This window comes from Salvelinus namaycush, chromosome 5 (genome assembly GCF_016432855.1).
Source record: "Salvelinus namaycush isolate Seneca chromosome 5, SaNama_1.0, whole genome shotgun sequence".
In the NCBI taxonomy this organism is placed as follows: Eukaryota; Metazoa; Chordata; class Actinopteri; order Salmoniformes; family Salmonidae; genus Salvelinus; species Salvelinus namaycush.
The window spans coordinates 57,031,497-57,049,432 of NC_052311.1; the positions used below are offsets into that span (position 1 = coordinate 57,031,497).

Genomic DNA, 17,936 nt, shown 5'->3' on the forward strand with positions numbered 1-17,936 from the left:
TATGTCACCTGACCATGTGTGTTGTCCTATGCTGGTGACACCACTCTGTCCCTCCCTCCCTCCAGAAACAGCACCGTGCTCAACTCCAAGGTGGTGTCTGTGACCATCAAGCCCACCCCAGGATCCCTCTCTACCCCGGTGGAGGTCCAGTTCTCACACCTTTACAACGTGAGTGACCTTTCACATCTGACCCTCTGACCTGAGCAGTGACCTCAGTAGTAATTGACCCCTGTAGTGTAACAGAGTAGGAAGGGCCTTGACTAATCCTGTGGCTTATCCCATAAATACACAAGGTACTGATATTTGAGAGCATTTCAAAAGACTTACCATGCCTTTATCACTGAAAAGCACTTTTAGCACTTAGAAAAGCACTAGACAAATCAATTTCATCATCCTCACAACTGGAGGTATACGAGAACATCTGTAATCAGAGCATATGTCCATGGAGTTATATGGAGGTATATGAGAACATCTGTAATCAGAGCATATGTCCATGGAGTTATATGGAGGTATATGAGAACATCTGTAATCAGAGCATATGTCCATGGAGTTATATGGAGGTATATGAGAACATCTGTAATCAGAGCATATGTCCATGGAGTTATATGGAGGTATATGAGAACATCTGTAATCAGAGCATATGTCCATGGAGTTATATGGAGGTATATGAGAACATCTGTAATCAGAGCATATGTCCATGGCCACGGGAAGATGATTTTTTTATTGTAATTTTTCAGGGGGTGCTGCAGCACCCTCAGCACCCTTGCAACCTGTGGCTATGCATATGGCAACCATGTGACCGTTTCTCTCTCTGTCTGATCAGGGCACCACAAACCAGACCTGCATCTCCTGGGACGAGAGTGACAGGTAAGGCCTTTGTAAATTTCTTTCTCTGGTGATACATCCATGTGCCTGCTGGGCTGCCTGGCTGCAGTGTGGAGCCTGTGGGTGGAAATGCCTGAATCAACTGAATTATAGGACCTCTATGATCCTACCTGGCTCTGAAAACAGAAATAGAATTACTAGAATGGACATCCTCATTCAAGTCAATTTACCATGATGGGTGGACTAGCGGCCAGGATGTAAAGTAAGAAGTGTACCCATAACCAGGAACTAAAGTAATTATATTTCTATGGTGGACCCGTCTGGCTACGTGGCTCTGAAACACCTGCTGGTGTGGACCTTCACAGTGAGGGATAGAACTTTGGGAGACGGCTTCATATCACATCATCTCCCACTGTGACTGTGTATTCCATTGCTGTTCCCGCTACACTGTTTTTCATCTTGACGAAGTGCCTATGACACACACTGACCCTGTAGAAAGGTGCTGAGTTTGTCAGACAGTTCCGGAGATCCTCTCTGTGGGTGATGGGAGATGGGACGGGGCTAACACTAACCCCCACGCTGCTAACACCGCGCCGACAGTGATGCAGGATGTCGAAAATTAAAAGTGTCGCTCACAGCTTTCTCTCTTGGGCAGCCACGCACACACGAACCAAGGCAACAACACAGAGGGATGAATGGAGATTGCTTTGGGATCTACTGAGTCGGACAAAGAGAGAGGGAGAGAGTGTATATATGTGTAGTAAGAGAGAGAGAGAGAGAGAGAGAGAGAGAGAGAGAGAGAGAGAGAGAGAGAGAGAGAGAGAGAGAGAGAGAGAGAGAGAGAGAGAGAGAGAGAGAGAGAGAGAGAGAGAGAGCGAGAGAGAGAGAGAGAGAGAGAGAGAGAGAGAGAGAGAGAGAGAGAGAGAGAGAGAGAAAGAGAGAGAGAGAGAGGGAGAGAGGGAGAGAGGGAGAGAGGGAGAGAGAGAGAGAGAGAGAGAGAGAGAGAGAGAGAGAGAGAGAGAGAGAGAGAGAGAGAGAGAGAGAGAGAGAGAGAGAGAGAGAGAGAGAAATGCGTTGCACAGTTCAAGTGAACAGCTAATGTGGGTCCATTTAACACACTCTTCATATGCCTCATACACTTACAGTACCCATTTTGTTTTAAAACCCAAAACAGAGAGAGTGAGTGAGTGAGTGAGTGAGTGAGTGAGAGAGAGAGAGAGAGAGAGAGAGAGAGAGAGAGAGAGAGAGAGAGAGAGAGAGAGAAGATGTGTGCAAGTGAGAGAAAGAGCAAGAGAGAGTAGAAAGCACAGTGTGTTACTGAGACGAGGTATAGAACAGAGTGATCTTTTGCCATTAAAAAGTTGAACCAGGGAAATGTAGACCGAGAGAGAGAAACAACGACCGAACAATGAGGGAAGAGGAGAGATACAGGGTTGAGAGAAAGCAAGAGGGATGCGAGAGGATATAGGAAGATGGATAGAGAGGCAGAGCGAGAGAGAGGGAGAGAGAACAAAACAAAATCTAATCTAGCTTCACCCACCATGTTGGGGAGTGTGGGGAGAGAAGGGGGAGGCGAGGGAGGGGGAGGGGGGTGACATGTTCTAAGCAAAATGTAAATACATCTTGGACAGCAGCGATGATTAATGAGTTAATCTTTGGGAGAGAAATTGAAATGTGAGGAGGTGTCCTTGTCATGGTGGTGTCTTGTTGATAAGGGCTGTGAGAGAGAGAGAGGAAAGCGGGTGTGAGACAGGTGGTCTTCTCTCCTAGGGCTCTCACTTCGGTCTGGGGCGGGGGATCAATAACAACAGCAGTGTTGCCATCCTGGCCTGCAGGTTGGCATTTATTGTAATGAATCTTGCCCTGGAGGCAGCTCTGCAGAGAGGTCACTAGCTGGTACAGCCACAAAGTAATAAAATCTGATTTTAAACCTAACCCTAACCTTAACTCTAACTTTAACTACACTGCTAACCCTAATGCCTAACCCTAATCTTATGTTAAGACCAAAAAGCTAAAAAAATATATATATATATATTTTACGATACAGCCAATTTTGACTTTGCAGTTGGCCCATCTAGTGGAAATCGCTCAGTTCTGCTTCAGGGCAAGATTCATAATAATAATCGTCAACCTGCTCCTGACCTGGCCCAGTTACCCTCTCTACCTTATCTCTCCTCACCCACCTCCGCTTCTTTAGAAACCCACAATCTGATTTGTTTTCTTTACAGTTTGTTTCTTATTGAATTTAGCTTCCCCTGTTCTTTAATCTCTCTGTTGGTTTTAGTTAATACATAATTCATTATGATTTCCATCGCTGGATGTTATAGTACCAGACTAAACCATTTTTTAAATAATGTCAAATATTTTCACCTGGGCTTGATTGAGCTTGTCTTGCTTAAAACTTTTTAGGGATAGGCGGGACACCAGCCGACAACATCCGGTGAAATTGGAGGGTGCGCAATTCAAATAAATAATCGGAATATTAAACATTCATGAACATACAAGTATCGTATATCATTTACAACCTTAAATTCTTGTTAATCTAACTCTGTTGTCCGATTTCAAATAGGCTTTAAGGCGAAAGCATACCATGCGATTGTCTGAGGACGGTGCCCCACATCAACATATTTTTCACCCAGCACAGGCTTCATAAAATCACAAATAGCAATTAAATAAATCACTTACTTTTGAAGATCTTCCTCTGTTTGCAATCCCAAGGGTCCCAGCTACAACATGAATGGTCGTTTTGTTAGATAAAATCCTTCTTTATATCCCAAAAAGTCTGTTTAGTTGGCGCCATCGATTTCAGTAATCCACTCGTTCAACATGCAGACAAAGGAGTCCAAACAGCTACCGCTAAACTTCATTCAAACAAGTCAAACATTTCTATTTCATCCTCAGGTATTCTAAAATGTAAATAAACTATAATATTTCATACGGAAAGTAGTATGTTCAATAGGAAAGGAAAATTAGTAAGCGTGCACCCTCTCCCTGGCACGCCGAAAAACTGATATTGTTCAGGTGCTCTTCTCACCAAAACTCAAAATTCTTGCTTGTTTTTCAAAAACAAGCCTGAAACCTTGAATAAAGACTGTTGACATCTAGTGGAAGCCACAGGAATTGCAATATGGGAGACGGATTTACATAGAAACAATAGGTTTCCAGCTAAAAAAAACAAACTTCAGGTTGGATTTTCTTCGGATTTGTGCCTACCATATCAATTCTGTTATAGACTCAGACATTATTTTAACAGTTTTAGAAACATCAACGTGTTTTCTATCCAATGCTACCAATTATATGCATTTCCTGGGTTCTGGGCCTGAGTAACAGACACTTTACTTTTGGCACGTTAGTCAGGCGGAAATTCAGGAAACTAGACCCTATCCCTTAAAATGGAACCAATATAAATGTCGGAAAAGTTGCCAACCCTGCCCATTTGGCTCTGTAGGCAGACTAGAGCAAACTCTAAGCTTATTTATTTAAAAGATTTCAAATAGTATTTTAACCCAGGGATGCCTGGGATGTTGTGGCTGTCAGGCAGGCCCTGCTGTCCCATTCATTCATGTGGTCCTGGCCTGTTGTTGGCAGGGACCGTTCACACATGCAGTGCTGCTGGACCGCCACCCAAATTATCCCATTAGACCGCGGTGAGGCCTGTGTGTGTGTGTGTATGTGTGTGTGTGTGTGTGTGTGTGTGTGTGTGTGTGTGTGTGTGTGTGTGTGTGTGTGTGTGTGTGTGTGTGTGTGTGTGTGTGTGTGTGTGTGTGTGTGTGTGTTGTGTGGTTGGGAGAGCGGCCTAATCGTGTCATCCACAGAGACTCTGTGCTGAGTTATAATATTGGATTTCTGTTAGGGTGATGTGCTAATGTTAGCACTGAGCCTACTCCTGGGGCTACACGACTGTACTACTCTCTCTGTCTCTCTCTCTCTCACTCTCTCTGCTCGTCATGTTTTTCACCTCTTAGCACTCTCCAACCATATGCACCATGAGTAACCCTATCAGGGACTGCTGTGAGGTGGCCCTGGTGCACTGTGGGTAACCCTGTTGGAGGCCGTGGTGTGTTGTGATGAGATGTCTTTGGCCCTGAGGTACAGACCTGGGTTCAAATAGTATTGGGTTTCTTTCAAATACTTCATCTGCTCTTGATTGAGACTGCTTAGCGCAACGGAACCACTGGTATAATCAACACAGTGCAAACCCTGCCCATCGGGCTCTCCAGACTGAAGCAAATAAATGCTTCGAAGTATTGGAAAGAACACAACTACAATTTGAACCCAGGTCTGCTGAGGCACAGTCCCAGGCTGTCACTGTTTTGTTGATTTGTTGGTTGGTTAAAACCCTAGGGGCTGCTGTGTGTTCCTGGTGCCACTAGCCCCAGAGACCTGCAGGAGACCATGTTCCCCCCGTCTTGATGAGTCCCTTTGGGGACCACTCTGTTTGGGAAGAGGATGTAAGGGCTAACTTGAGATGGATGGAGTGTGACATCACCAATGTACCATCCAGCATCACTGTGCCATGGGAGAGAGAAACACACAACTCCCATGAAGACAAGAGGAACCAACAACGATTGGGTCATTCTCTGTGCACCTGCAGTCAGACCGATATGAAGAGAGGACTAAAACTGAACCTTTGGCAGGGTTTTAGAACAGCTGTGTGGTAACTTAGCCACTTGTGGAAGGTCTGATGTTGTAAACAACAATGAAATAGTTGCGGTCTGACATTTCAGCACCATGCATAGTGGGAAAATATGGTTTCTGATATTTGGAGTTCAGCACCACATTGCAGTGGACAGCATATTGGCAAAGCAACGTCACTGGCCACTGAGAATACCCCATTAAATGAGGGAAGAGGCCTACAAGCAAGACGTCTAGAGTGGAAGGCTCCCCATGAACTCCACGCTAAGCTGTTCAGCAATATTGTTTTTGAATGTTAATTAAAACTTTAGAATTGTTAGTAATGCTTTATAGTAAAAGTGGGTAAAAGTTTAGTCAATCCCATAAACAGTGAGTGACAAAGTGGTGTGGATTTAGCCTGGTCCATTTAGGGTAATTAAGACTTAGAAAAACATGGTATCTGTCAAAGTTCAGTCAACACTCAGAATTCACGTTTTGATTAATACGCTCAACTAAAGAATGGTTAACAATATAACAAAAAAGTAAACTACATATGTATTTAAAGTGCTTTCTTATTGGGTTTGAATTGCAGTTATTGTTGATGTATGGTCCAGTACGCTACAACAAAGGCCTAGACCAGGCCATCAAAAACCTATTTACCTGTAAATGGAAGTTGGATGGCATTACAGCCACATGAAGTACTGTAAAATGGGTTCACACAATACAAAATGTTTTCCAGCTGATTAATTGTATATTAGGTACACAAATATGATCTCTTTAGCTTTTAAATTGTTCCACCAATAACGCATTCTAAATCTAGGGAAAATAATGAGATTCAATAATAACTTAGATTTGCATTATTATTATTATTGTTGTTGTTATAACCCTCTTGCTATTGTTTGTTTTTGGGTCATTTCTGAATTCCAACTCTATATTGCAATAACCTGGCCAAGCAGAAACCTGAGCAGCACGGCGTCTGGCTCACAGATAACCTTTCATCCCCATTTTCACTGCGTTTTCTGCGCTCTTGCTCGCTAACCGCGGAGATTTAAAGGGGATTTGGAATTAAATAGCTGGTGTCTGTAACGCGGTGAGGGATTTGACTAGCTTTCACCCGTTTTAATTCACCGCAGCGCTCTCTCTCTCTTTTCCCGCAGCTCATCGCTGCTTGGATCGTGGTCTGCCAGGGGCTGCAGAGCCGTGCCTATCGACTCATTCAGCACCAAATGCGTGTGTGACAGACTCTCTACCTTCGCCATTTTAGCACGGCTAAATCCTGACATGGTAAGTCCGACAACTTCCTTCATTCTTTTATGTTAGGGTATCCGAATCGAGGTGCTTGTGTATGTATCTCACGGGTTTAGTGGAAAAGGGCGTCATTGCCATTCGGTATCAACAGAGCCCTCGCGCGCGCCCGCCCTCTCTCTCTCTCTCCTCTCTCTTGCTTGCGACATGCAGATGCCATTCAGCAAGTGCTCTGTGTGTTCTCAAATAAAGAATTTGGGCATCTTTCAAGTCGTCCCACCGAGCAGAAAAGGGAGATTTGTGTCGACATGACACATTTTAGTCGAGGTACTTTCAGTTTATATATTCCAACTGCAAAATGACCGTGTTGACTATTGATTTGCACACATTACATGCTGAATAAGAAATTGTTAGGTTATGTGAAAAATTATTTTAGGGTTTTAGATTAGCTATTATTATAATCATGTTCAGAATCCTTGTATATTTCATGTGAACCTGTCCAATGTAACATAATAACATATTATTCCAGCATTTTGACAAATTAAATAATATTTTCCTGCACATGTCTCCATTGGAATGCTGCTATGCTCCATGCATGCTGCCTAAATATTCTCCAATGATGCAATAACATAAAATGGGGCTAAAATAACAGAACACATCATAGATAATCAGTATTTGATTCCAGCTGGAGATAAATAGGTGTGTTAATATGACAATATCTTTACCAAACCCTGCAGAATTCCAGTGATGGCTCAAACCGCTCAAATGTGGCCCAGTTTCTGAGGGGAGATGAAAAGCCCAGTACTGTCATTATAAGGAAGTGTTCATTCTGAGCGATTAGTTATTATTAGACTGGAAACTGCCTCTGAAGCAGTTGTTCACTAGTTGCCCTGGTAACAGCATGGACGGCACCGATGGCTCTTAAAGCAATAGAAGACCCTATACTAATTCACCACCACAGCCTTTGTGCTGTGTGGCCTAGATAGAGGGAAGGGAAGAACGCCTAGATAGAGGGAAGGGAAGAACGGATGGATGGATGAAGGGAGGGATGGAATACCATTCATTTACCCCTCCTGGGCCAAAATATTCAGACAGATGCGACATTTACTCGTTTTAGATATGCATGTGGTTTTTATATGGCGGTTCCAAAATGCTACATCAAAAGGAGGGGATGGGGATGAGAAAATGTGCACCTGCAAGCAATGGACAAGCTTGATTTGATGGGTCTTAGGAAAGCAAATAAACACTTTCTTTCGCCCTGAGAATCTGCAGCTGTGCGCTTGATGTTCTGTATCTCTCTCTTCTCCATCTCTGTCTCTCTCACTCTTCTCCCTCTCTCACACTCCCTCTGTCTTCCCCTCGTCCATCCTAGAGCTACGATTATTCAGCCAAGGGGGGATGATCTTGGAAGTGTGTGTTTGTGTGTGTGTGTGTGTGTGTGTGTTTGTGCACCTCTGCAAGATGTTTACAGATCATCACTTGCTATACACACACAGAAGCAGTTGCTATCCTTATTACACACAGCTGCACACATGCATACAGTTTCACACACACACACACACACACACACACACACACACACACACACACACACACACACACACACACACACACACACACACACACACACACACACACACACTGTTTATTTGGCGTGTGCCTGTGCGATGGGCAGCAGTCGTAGTAGCATCATGTGTTAATAGCACTCCGCAAGTGATTGCTGCTTCTCCCTGGCCGGACACAGTGTTATCCTCCCCCTCATTCCTCCTTCCATCTCTCTACCTCTATTCATCCCCCTCTCTACCTGTGCACTCAACAGGCCGTTTCACAGCAGTGTCGCAGTCTGGGGGCTTTTAGATGCCCTAAGGGAAGCATATTGTGGCAATTATATTCACCTAGTACTGTGCCAGGAGAGAAGGGCACTCCCATTCCTCTCCCCTCCCTCTCTTTCCTCTTCTCCCTCCCTTCTTCCCTCCTGCCATGCTAGTGGGGTTGTGAGACAGCCATGGATATTGAACTAGCTAATTATTCCCACAGCAACACTTGCCACATTCTGAATGGTGCAGCCCCTCTCCTCTGTCTGCAGCTAGCCTCATACAGCCCCAGAATGACAAACACCCAGTCTCTCACTGTCTCTCTTCTACCCCTTTATCCCCTCTCCCTCTCACTCCTGCTTAGTCATTTTCCCACATCCTTTTCCTCTGCTGCTTTCTCTGCCCCTCTCTCTCTCTCTCTCTCTCTCTCTCTCTCTCTCTCTCTCTCTCTCTCTCTCTCTCTCTCTCTCTCTCTCTCTCTCTCTCACTCTCTCTCTCTCTCTCTCCCTCCCTCTCTCTTGCGCTCTCTCTCCTCTTTCTCTCTCTCTCTCTCTCTCTCTCCACATAGTAGGTCTCTGTCCCGCCCCTTTATCACTCACTCTCTTCATCTCTCCTCTCCTGTCTTCTGTAATGTTACCACGTTCAGTCAGTCCTACTCAGCTGCAGGCTGTAGAAGGAAAGAGAGAGAGAGAAATTCACTGCAGTCTTATCAAAAGGCTCAAACCTGAACCCAGCAGGCTTGTGTTTTTGGGAATAGGATTAATGTGTGTGTGTGTGTGTGTGTGTGTGTGTGTGTGTGTGTGTGTGTGTGTGTGTGTGTGTGTGTGTGTGTGTGTGTGTGTGTGTGTGTGTGTGTGTGTATGAGAGACAGACAACTCTTTGTTAGAATGTCTCATGGGTCTGTGAGTACGCAGTTCACACACCTACAGACCTGCCTTTGACCATGTAACCCATAGTAGGCCTCTAGATAGTAAGACATAGATCAACTAACTCAACAGAACCACAGAACAGCTTTGTGTTTCCCATTATATCAGAGAGACTGTTCCTCATGCTGTAGACTCATTCATGGATTCCTGTTCATTTAGAAGCTATCCTACTTGGGTTTGAGTCATATACAGTCAGATACAGAGTTCAGTGAAAGGTCATAATCAAAGCCTGTTAGTCTGACTCTACAAACTAGACACACCCAGGCTAGGTATCATTGAACTACTGTTCCCATGGTGATTCCCAGAATGTCTTGATGGTGTTGGATAGCTTTTAACACGATGATAATGTATGTATACCTATATATCTGCATTGATACAGGACAGCAACCAACAAATCAAGAACACCATTTAGCCATTGAGAGACGTACAGTTGAAGTCGGAAGTTTACATACACCTCAGCCAAATACATTTAAACTCAGTCTTTCACAATTCCTGACATTTAATCTGAGTAAACATTCCCTGTCTTAGGTCAGTTAGGATCACCATTTTATTTTAAGAATGTGAAATGTCAGAATAGTAGTAGAGATAATTATTTATTTAAGCTTTTATTTCTTTCATCACATTCCCAGTGGGTCAGAAGTTTACATACACTCAATTAGTATTTGGTAGCATTGCCTTTAAGTTGTTTAACTTGGGTCAAATGTTTTGGGTAGCCTTCCACAAACTTCCCACAATAAGTTGGGTGAACTTTGGCCCATTCCTCCTGACAGAGCTGGTGTAACTGAGTCCGGTTTGTAGGCCACCTTGCTTGCACACACTTTTTCAGTTCTGCCCACAAATTTTCTATAGGATTGAGGTCAGGGCTTTGTGATGGCCACTCCAATACATTGACTTTGTTGTCCTTAAGCCATTTTCCACAACTTTGGAAGTATGCTTGGTGTCATTGTCGATTTGGAAGATCCATTTGCGACCAAGCTTTAACTTCCTGACTGATGTCTTGAGATGTTGCTTCAATATATCCACATAATTTTCATTCCTCATGACGCCATCTATTGCAGCAAAGCACCCCCACAACATGATGCTGCCACCCACGTGCTTCGCGGTTGGGACGTTGTCCTTCGGCTTGCAAGCCTCCCCCTTTTTCCTCCAAACATAATGATGGTCATTATGGCCAAACAGTTCTATTTTTGTTTCATTAGACCAGAGGACATTTCTCCAAAAAGTATGACATTTGTCCACAAGTGCAGTTGCAAACCGTAGCCTGGCTTTTTTATGGCGGTTTTGGAGCAGTGGCTTCTTCCTTGCTGAGCGGCCTTTCAGGTTATGTCGATATAGAACTCATTTTTACTGTGGATATAGATACTTTTGTACCTGTTTCCTCCAGCAACTTCACAAGGTCCTTTGCTGTTGTTCTGGGATTGATTTGCAGTTTTCGCACCAAAGTACGTTCATCTCTAGGAGACAGAACGCGTCTCCTTCCTGAGCGGTATAACAGCTGCTTGGGCCCATGGTGTTTATACTAGCATACTATTGTTTGTACAGATGAACGTGGTACCTTCAGGCGTTTGGAAATTGCTCCCAAGGATGAACCAGACTTGTGGAGGTCCCCCCCAAAATTCTGAGGTCTTGGCTGATTTCTTTTGATTTTCCCATGATGTCAAGTAAGGAGGCAATGAGTTTGAAGGTAGGCCTTGAAATACATCCACAGGTACACCTCCAATTGACTCAAATTATTTCAATTAGCCAATCAGAAGCTTCTAAAGCCATGACATAATTGTCTGGAATTTTCCAAGCTGTTTAAAGGCACAGTCAACTTAGTGTATGTAAACTTCTGACCCACTGGAATTGTGATACAATGAATTATAAGTGAAATAATCTGTCTGTAAACAATTGTGTTTACAGACAGATTATTTGAGAGAGAATATGCACAAAGTAGATGTCCTAACCGATTTGCCAAAACTTTAGTTTGTTAACAAGAAATGTGTGGAGTGGTTGAAAAACGAGTTTTCATGACTCCAACCTAAGTGTATGTAAACTTATTCTGACTGTATATGCTCTCTTTCTGAAGGCAGTTTTAGGTAAACTCTGGGATAGTGTAGCCTCTTCCGGATGGGAAGTCTCTGTCTCTCTCACTAGGCGATTTCACTGTACGCAATTCACATCCCACATCCCTGCGCTGCCATTAGTGGAGACAGAGAGGGCTGTAAGAGTTACTCGGTCTCAGCGGACATTGTTCCATTCGGCTGCACTCGTAATCTTTTTCCTTCAGACAGAGAGAGAGAGGGGAACTCACCGCAGTGCAGATTAATCAAAGGATTTAATTAATTTGGCCCTCTATCACACATCAAACCTGGAAACAAGACAGACTATAAACTCCAATTATCTTCTGCTTGAGGGTGGAATGCACAACCATAGAATAGACGCCCCTCCTCTTCTACCCCCATATCCCTGTTATAAGACTGACGCTCTCCCTTCCACCTGCATCTCACCTCTAGCTACCCCAACACCACCTCAACCCCCCCTGCACCCCAACCCTCCATCCCTATCCCTTTCCATTAGACCCATTCACCTACATACACCCCCCAACACCACCTCTAACAAACCTTAGCAAAGACAGCTGCCCTTAGAACATGCTTCCTTTTGGAACACATGACACGTTTAATCAAGCTAGTCTTCTAGAGTAAGCAGACTTCATTAAGCAACACTCCTGAACATGGGCTTCTTGAACATCCTCTAGTCTACAGGTTACAACCACACGTTGTATTTGGCTCGCTGCTAGTACTGCTGTGTAGAACACATAATGGTATATTGAGGAACGCAGTCAACACCCACGTCTGGCCCGCGTTGGGAGAGTGGCATGCCAGTGCCCAGGATGACATGCATGGGAGCCTGCAGGCTGCACTGCTCCCTCAGATAGATACACTGTCTGCCAGCTAGATGCTTTCACTCTGTTCAGGCCACAGCAGGGAACACTCGTCAGTCAGTGCTGCTAAGCATGTATGAGTCAAGTCTGGGAATTGTGTCAGAAATACACACACGCACGTTCTTAAACACACAGACACACACACACCAGTGAGATGCATAAAGCAGCCACAGGGTCAGTGGTATGCTGCAGCCTTCCTTCCCTCACTGCTGCTGCCACGCTAACTTACCGACATCCGGCATCACCATGGCAACTAAGATAATGGCTGCTGCGGGACCATGGAGACGGCGACCTGTTGTTGTCGATGCTTTTACAGGAGGTTTTGATTATCTTGCTGTGTTTCATAGGAGATTGTTTGAATCTGGCTGAATCAGACTACACGTCTGACTTTATAATCTGTCAAAATGTGCTTCATGGCTTTCAGCTAAGAATCTGTGTAGTGATTCACCTTGGAGTCACCTTGCTCTCCATATCCAGCCAAGGCCCAAACAGCAGCCTGTCTGCCAGCCTCTCTCCAGCTCCCTGCTCTCTTTATCAGATACCAGATATACCTACCTCTGTGTATGGCACTGGGTGTGTGTGTGTGTGGGGGGGGGGGGGGGGGGGGGGGGGGTCCTGTGTATGTGGCTGTGTGGCTGTGTGGCTGTTTTAGCTTTGCAGTCCTGAACCAGGAGAGTGGAAGAAAGAATCTTTTCCAAAATAAGGAGAAGAAGACAGCTTCTTTACATTTCTTTACAGTCCTAACAGTCTGTGTGTTGACTGTATGTGTGTCTCCTGCAGAACATGGATAAAATGCAGCTTCCCTCTGTGACGCTGATGGTGGGCTGTGGAGTCTCCTCTCTCACCTTGCTGCTCCTCATCATCATCTATGTGTCGGTCTGGAGGTGAGAACACATTAACTCTGGTCTTTTGTTTCTAGTGGTATCTGAGTAGTTACTATGCTCAGCTGACCTGTATTAAGCTGGTTTGGTTACACATCCTCCATAGTTGCTTGAACCGTGCTGGAAAGGACAAAGTGGACTAAATTTGAGCCAACATAGTGCGGTTCAGGTTGGCTTGATAGTGTAAAAAGGCTAGAGCTTTTGAACCGTTTAAGTGAAGGAAGTATGGGTGTAGTTGTTGATGGTTGACGGTCAATTGGGAAAGGTGTGGACCTCTCAACATGTTGTCTCTCCTCAGGTACATTCGCTCAGAGCGCTCCGTCATCCTCATCAACTTCTGCCTCTCCATCATCTCCTCCAACGCCCTCATCCTCATTGGTCAGACGCAGACACGGAACAAGGTAAGAGCCAGTGAACAAGCTGTATCTCACCACGTACTCTCTCAAGGTCTTGTAAAGATGCTTTACTTACATCCCTCCATCTCTTCTTCTCTTCCCTGTTCCCTTTCAACCCCCCTCACACTCTCCTTCTTTCTCCCCCTCTTGTTCTCTTTCTCCCTCACTCTCTGTCCTTCTCTTCCTATCTTGTGTTCTCTCCCTCTCTCAGGTGATCTGCACGCTGGTCGCTGCTTTCCTGCATTTCTTCTTCCTGTCGTCGTTCTGTTGGGTTCTGACAGAGGCGTGGCAGTCATACATGGCCGTGACTGGCCGGCTTAGGAACCGCATCATCCGCAAGCGATTCCTGTGTCTGGGCTGGGGTGAGGATGCTGGGGGCAGGGGGGGGGGGGGGGGGGGGGGGGGTCAGTTTTATCTGTTTCTCTGTCTGTCCATCTGTGTGTCCGTCCCATCCCTACCCAGTACTCACCCTCCTTCTCCTTAGGTCTACCTGCTCTGGTTGTGGCAGTCTCTGTGGGTTTCACCAAAGCTAAGGGATATGGCACCGTCAACTAGTGAGTCTGCTATCCCTGATATTGTTGCTTTGTGTCTCCCTTTGTCTAGACAAGTGTAATTCTGTCTCTCTCTCTCTCTGTATCTTTCTTTCTGTGTACCTCTATATCTCTTTCTTTTTCTAAACCTTTCCATATTGGATTAGCTAACTGTTTAAAGAGCATTTAAGACATGTGATATAGAATCCTTATACTTGGGGGTTGTATTTGTGTGACCTGACTGCTGGTAGCTGACTTGACCTCTTCCTCTCCTCGCTCTACCCCTTTTCTCATGCCATCTTTCTTTCTTTTCATCTGTCTTTCTCCTTCCTTCTCACCTGCTCTGGGTGTCACTCTCTCTTCCTGCCTTTTTCATTTCCTCCTCCTCCCTCTCTTCCTCTTTCTCTCTCAGCTGCTGGCTGTCTCTGGAAGGGGGTCTACTTTATGCGTTCGTGGGACCGGCTGCCGCTGTAGTTTTGGTACTTCCTATCTCTCTGTCTCAGCCTCAATTTCTCTGATAAACCTTTCTTGCTTTACTGATCTGAGATGAACATTTACCCACAGAAATAAGTAAGATACTGTAACACTTATCTTGCCCTAAACATAAACTTACCATTTTGGCTTAATGCAGTCAACATACTACATACTACTATTGGTTTTAGCCAGTCAATAGATTGTACATTATCTTAACTAACATCTTCATCAACCATGTATAGTCATCAATGGACCCTATGTGCAAGATTGCTACCACTTGACTAACTAAATGTTATTACCTTGACTTAGCAGTTACAACTTTATATATATACTGAAGGTTTGATATGTAAAGCTATTGTGTTTATGTGTGGGAGTGACATAATTCACATGCATGTATCATACTCTATCATTTCTGTAGTCCCATGTCAGACTGACAGACAGAGTGGTTGTAGCTATATGGTCTGAATGACTAAGAGTTTTTCTCTGTATCTGGCTGCTTTGTTCACATCTCTCTTTTCTCTCTGACAGGTTAACATGGTTATCGGGATTCTCGTATTTAACAAACTGGTGTCCAAAGACGGCATTACTGATATGAAACTGAAGGAGAGGGCAGGGTATGCCTTATCCTACCACACATCCATCTCACTGGTCCACCAATAACCAGCTTGGGGGCATAAGCTTGGGGGCGGGGCTAGCGATGGCATTGGCTCTCGCGTTTAGAACGCAGGATCTAAGAAAGAGTCAGATGAGGAAATTGATAAGAGCTATTTTTTGGGGAAGACAGAATTTAGAAACAGGGGAGATAACAGAATAGGAGCACAGACAAAAGGAGAGAGGGAGAGAGAGAAAGAGAGAGCGGGAGGAGAAATATAGTGAGAGCAGATAGAGGGAGGGATGAGAGATATAGCGAGAGCAGAGAGAGAGAGGGAGGTGAGAGTGGGGAAATGAAAAGGAGCAGATATTGAAAGGAAAATGTGAATGTTTTCATAAGACAGACAGTGATCAATGATTGGAAGATTTGTAGAGGATGAGGTCTGACAGAGAGGGATAGAAGAAGAGAGGAGTGAGGGAGGGTGGGGAGGGAGGTCGATATAAGAAAAGGGAAGATGAGAAAGAATGCAGTTGTTATCGGACCCTCTCATTAAGAAACAAGATGGCGCATCAGTGCTCATCTCATGGCTATCATATTGGTTTCATTATACTCTGCCATTTACTGTATGTTGCTTTTACACATTCACTCAGCTTCTCTTCATTTTCAGGTGTTGCTATATAATGTACATTTCTGTATATCCATCTTTCTCATTTATTTTGTTTCGTTGATTGTTTTATAGGGAAGGGGAGCAGGGGCCCTATGGGTATAGAGTAGAGACCTCAGAGATCACTCAAAGCACACGATAATGTCATGGGTTTGATTTATTGTACGCCGCTAATGCTGTCTCTATGTCCATAGAAATTGGTTTATTTTCCGTTGCTTTGTTAAAAAGGCTTCTCACTATAGTATGAAACATACTCTGTCTGATACATCTGTTGTGTTGGAGATTTTACTACAGCCATTTGGGCATTTCCAAGCTCCTGCTGAGACAGGATGGAAGGTTTTCAACCTACTTCAACCATGTGTACTTGCCTTAAAGGCTGCCTTGTTTATACTTACTACTGCTACTTAATACAGACAGTAGCATGTGCAGTTCAATACATGCCAACGTTGTGAGAGGTCATGACCTTTAGTCCCTATATAACCCCAGGGTTGACCTTTGACCTCTCGGTGTACCCTGCTCCCCCCTTTTCACAGGCTGCTGTTCTGTGCCCTCATTGGCGATCGTTAGTATATCCAACTGTATTGTTGTTTATTTATGTATTTATTTTCTCTGAACAACATGTTTGCCTCTCTATTCTTGAACTGTACAAGTTTGTTTCTTGCTGTCTGAAACGTTCTCTTTGAGTTTGCACAGAATCCCCCCCTCTCTCACTCAGGGCTCCTCCTCTCCAATCAGGAACACCTCAATCTCAGCTCCCCCTTTCCACCTCGTCACTGATTCGGTAAAAAATATGCCCCGCCCACTGTTGTTGACTGTATTGGCTATCAGCCCTGCTCATGGCCCACCCACTAAATCCCATCCCCCTGGCAGTAGTGCTCTCTGATTGGTTTAATATCCCCTCCTTACACTCTGATTGGCTTAATACCCCCTTCTCACACTCCCCAACTAGTAGAATTGTAGAATCTCTTTCCCTGCTATCAATATCCCAGCTTCCATCTAAAACCAGCTAGACAAGCACTAGATGTATAGAATAACTATAAACATAAACTACAGTGCAAAATCTAGAACACGGTTGTGATCAATAGTTCTGTTCAAAGTAGTCACATTACTAAGATACAGAATGAATACTGACAGAAGTATAGGACATGGCACAGAGTAGTATATGACAGGGTGTGTGTATGTTCGTGTGTGTTTAGATGTGTGAGTTTGTGCTTTGGCCTGTGTGTTTGTGTGCATTCGATTACACAGTGGGTACTGGGGGGTTGTTTAAGGGTTATTTTACACCGATGTTACGCAGCAGACCACTGGGCTACCAGTGATGCCTGGACCGAGGGGAGAGGGGGCAGAGGTGGCACCAGAAGACTGGATACACTACACAGTAGGATACCATGGTATTCTCTGATATTATACTCACTGTTTGGGCCCCCTCTGCTCCCTCACAGCCTTCTCAAGGATCAGATTAAGCATACGTGGACTGAGGGGTGGAGGGACTGTGGGGAGGGGGGAGGGGGCAGGGTGGCACTGCAGAGTGGATACGTGGAAAACCGAAGGGTGTTAGTCTCTTTTCCCCCTCGCATGCCTTTCAATACCTAACATGTTTAATCAAGATAATTAATGATCGCTAGATGATGCGCCTAATGAGGCACGGCGTACTGTGGCTCCGCTCTCTCATATCTCAGAGATTTAATTGTACCCTCGCTGTCTGGCGAGGCTCTCTCTCTTTCCTCCACCCCTAAAATTAGAGGCTAATTGGATGGGAAATGGAAAGACAGGAGAGTAGAGGACGAGACAGGAGAGAAGAGGAAAGGCCAACTGTAAAGCCATCCAGGCAGAGCTGGTGGGGTGTACTGTTTCCTCGTTCCTCATTCCAGGAAGTGTTAGCACTGTGTTAGCAGGTTGCTGTTCAGTTACTTGAACCCTAGTTGTCACTATACAGACTGGCTCCTTCCAGACTCACTGGAAAAAAGTGGCAATTGTTACAGAGTGGACGATTCAAGTGAAAGAAATACCAGTAAACTGGCTAAGCTTTGTACCCTTGTTTGTCGACTGGGAA

General features: G+C 44.7%; 1 protein-coding gene across 1 annotated transcript in view; it reads left to right on the forward strand.

Moving 5' to 3' along the window:
- Nucleotides 1-17,936, forward strand: part of LOC120047204 (adhesion G protein-coupled receptor B1-like) — a 58,614-nt gene that overhangs the window by 32,166 nt on the left and 8,512 nt on the right. Inside the window, exons 16-25 of the mRNA XM_038992736.1 lie at nt 66-168; nt 824-867; nt 5,677-5,691; nt 6,597-6,723; nt 13,128-13,231; nt 13,527-13,629; nt 13,835-13,985; nt 14,108-14,177; nt 14,566-14,632; nt 15,156-15,241. Of these exons, the coding sequence (XP_038848664.1) occupies nt 66-168; nt 824-867; nt 5,677-5,691; nt 6,597-6,723; nt 13,128-13,231; nt 13,527-13,629; nt 13,835-13,985; nt 14,108-14,177; nt 14,566-14,632; nt 15,156-15,241 (870 nt within the window). The remainder of the gene's footprint in view (nt 1-65; nt 169-823; nt 868-5,676; nt 5,692-6,596; nt 6,724-13,127; nt 13,232-13,526; nt 13,630-13,834; nt 13,986-14,107; nt 14,178-14,565; nt 14,633-15,155; nt 15,242-17,936) is intronic.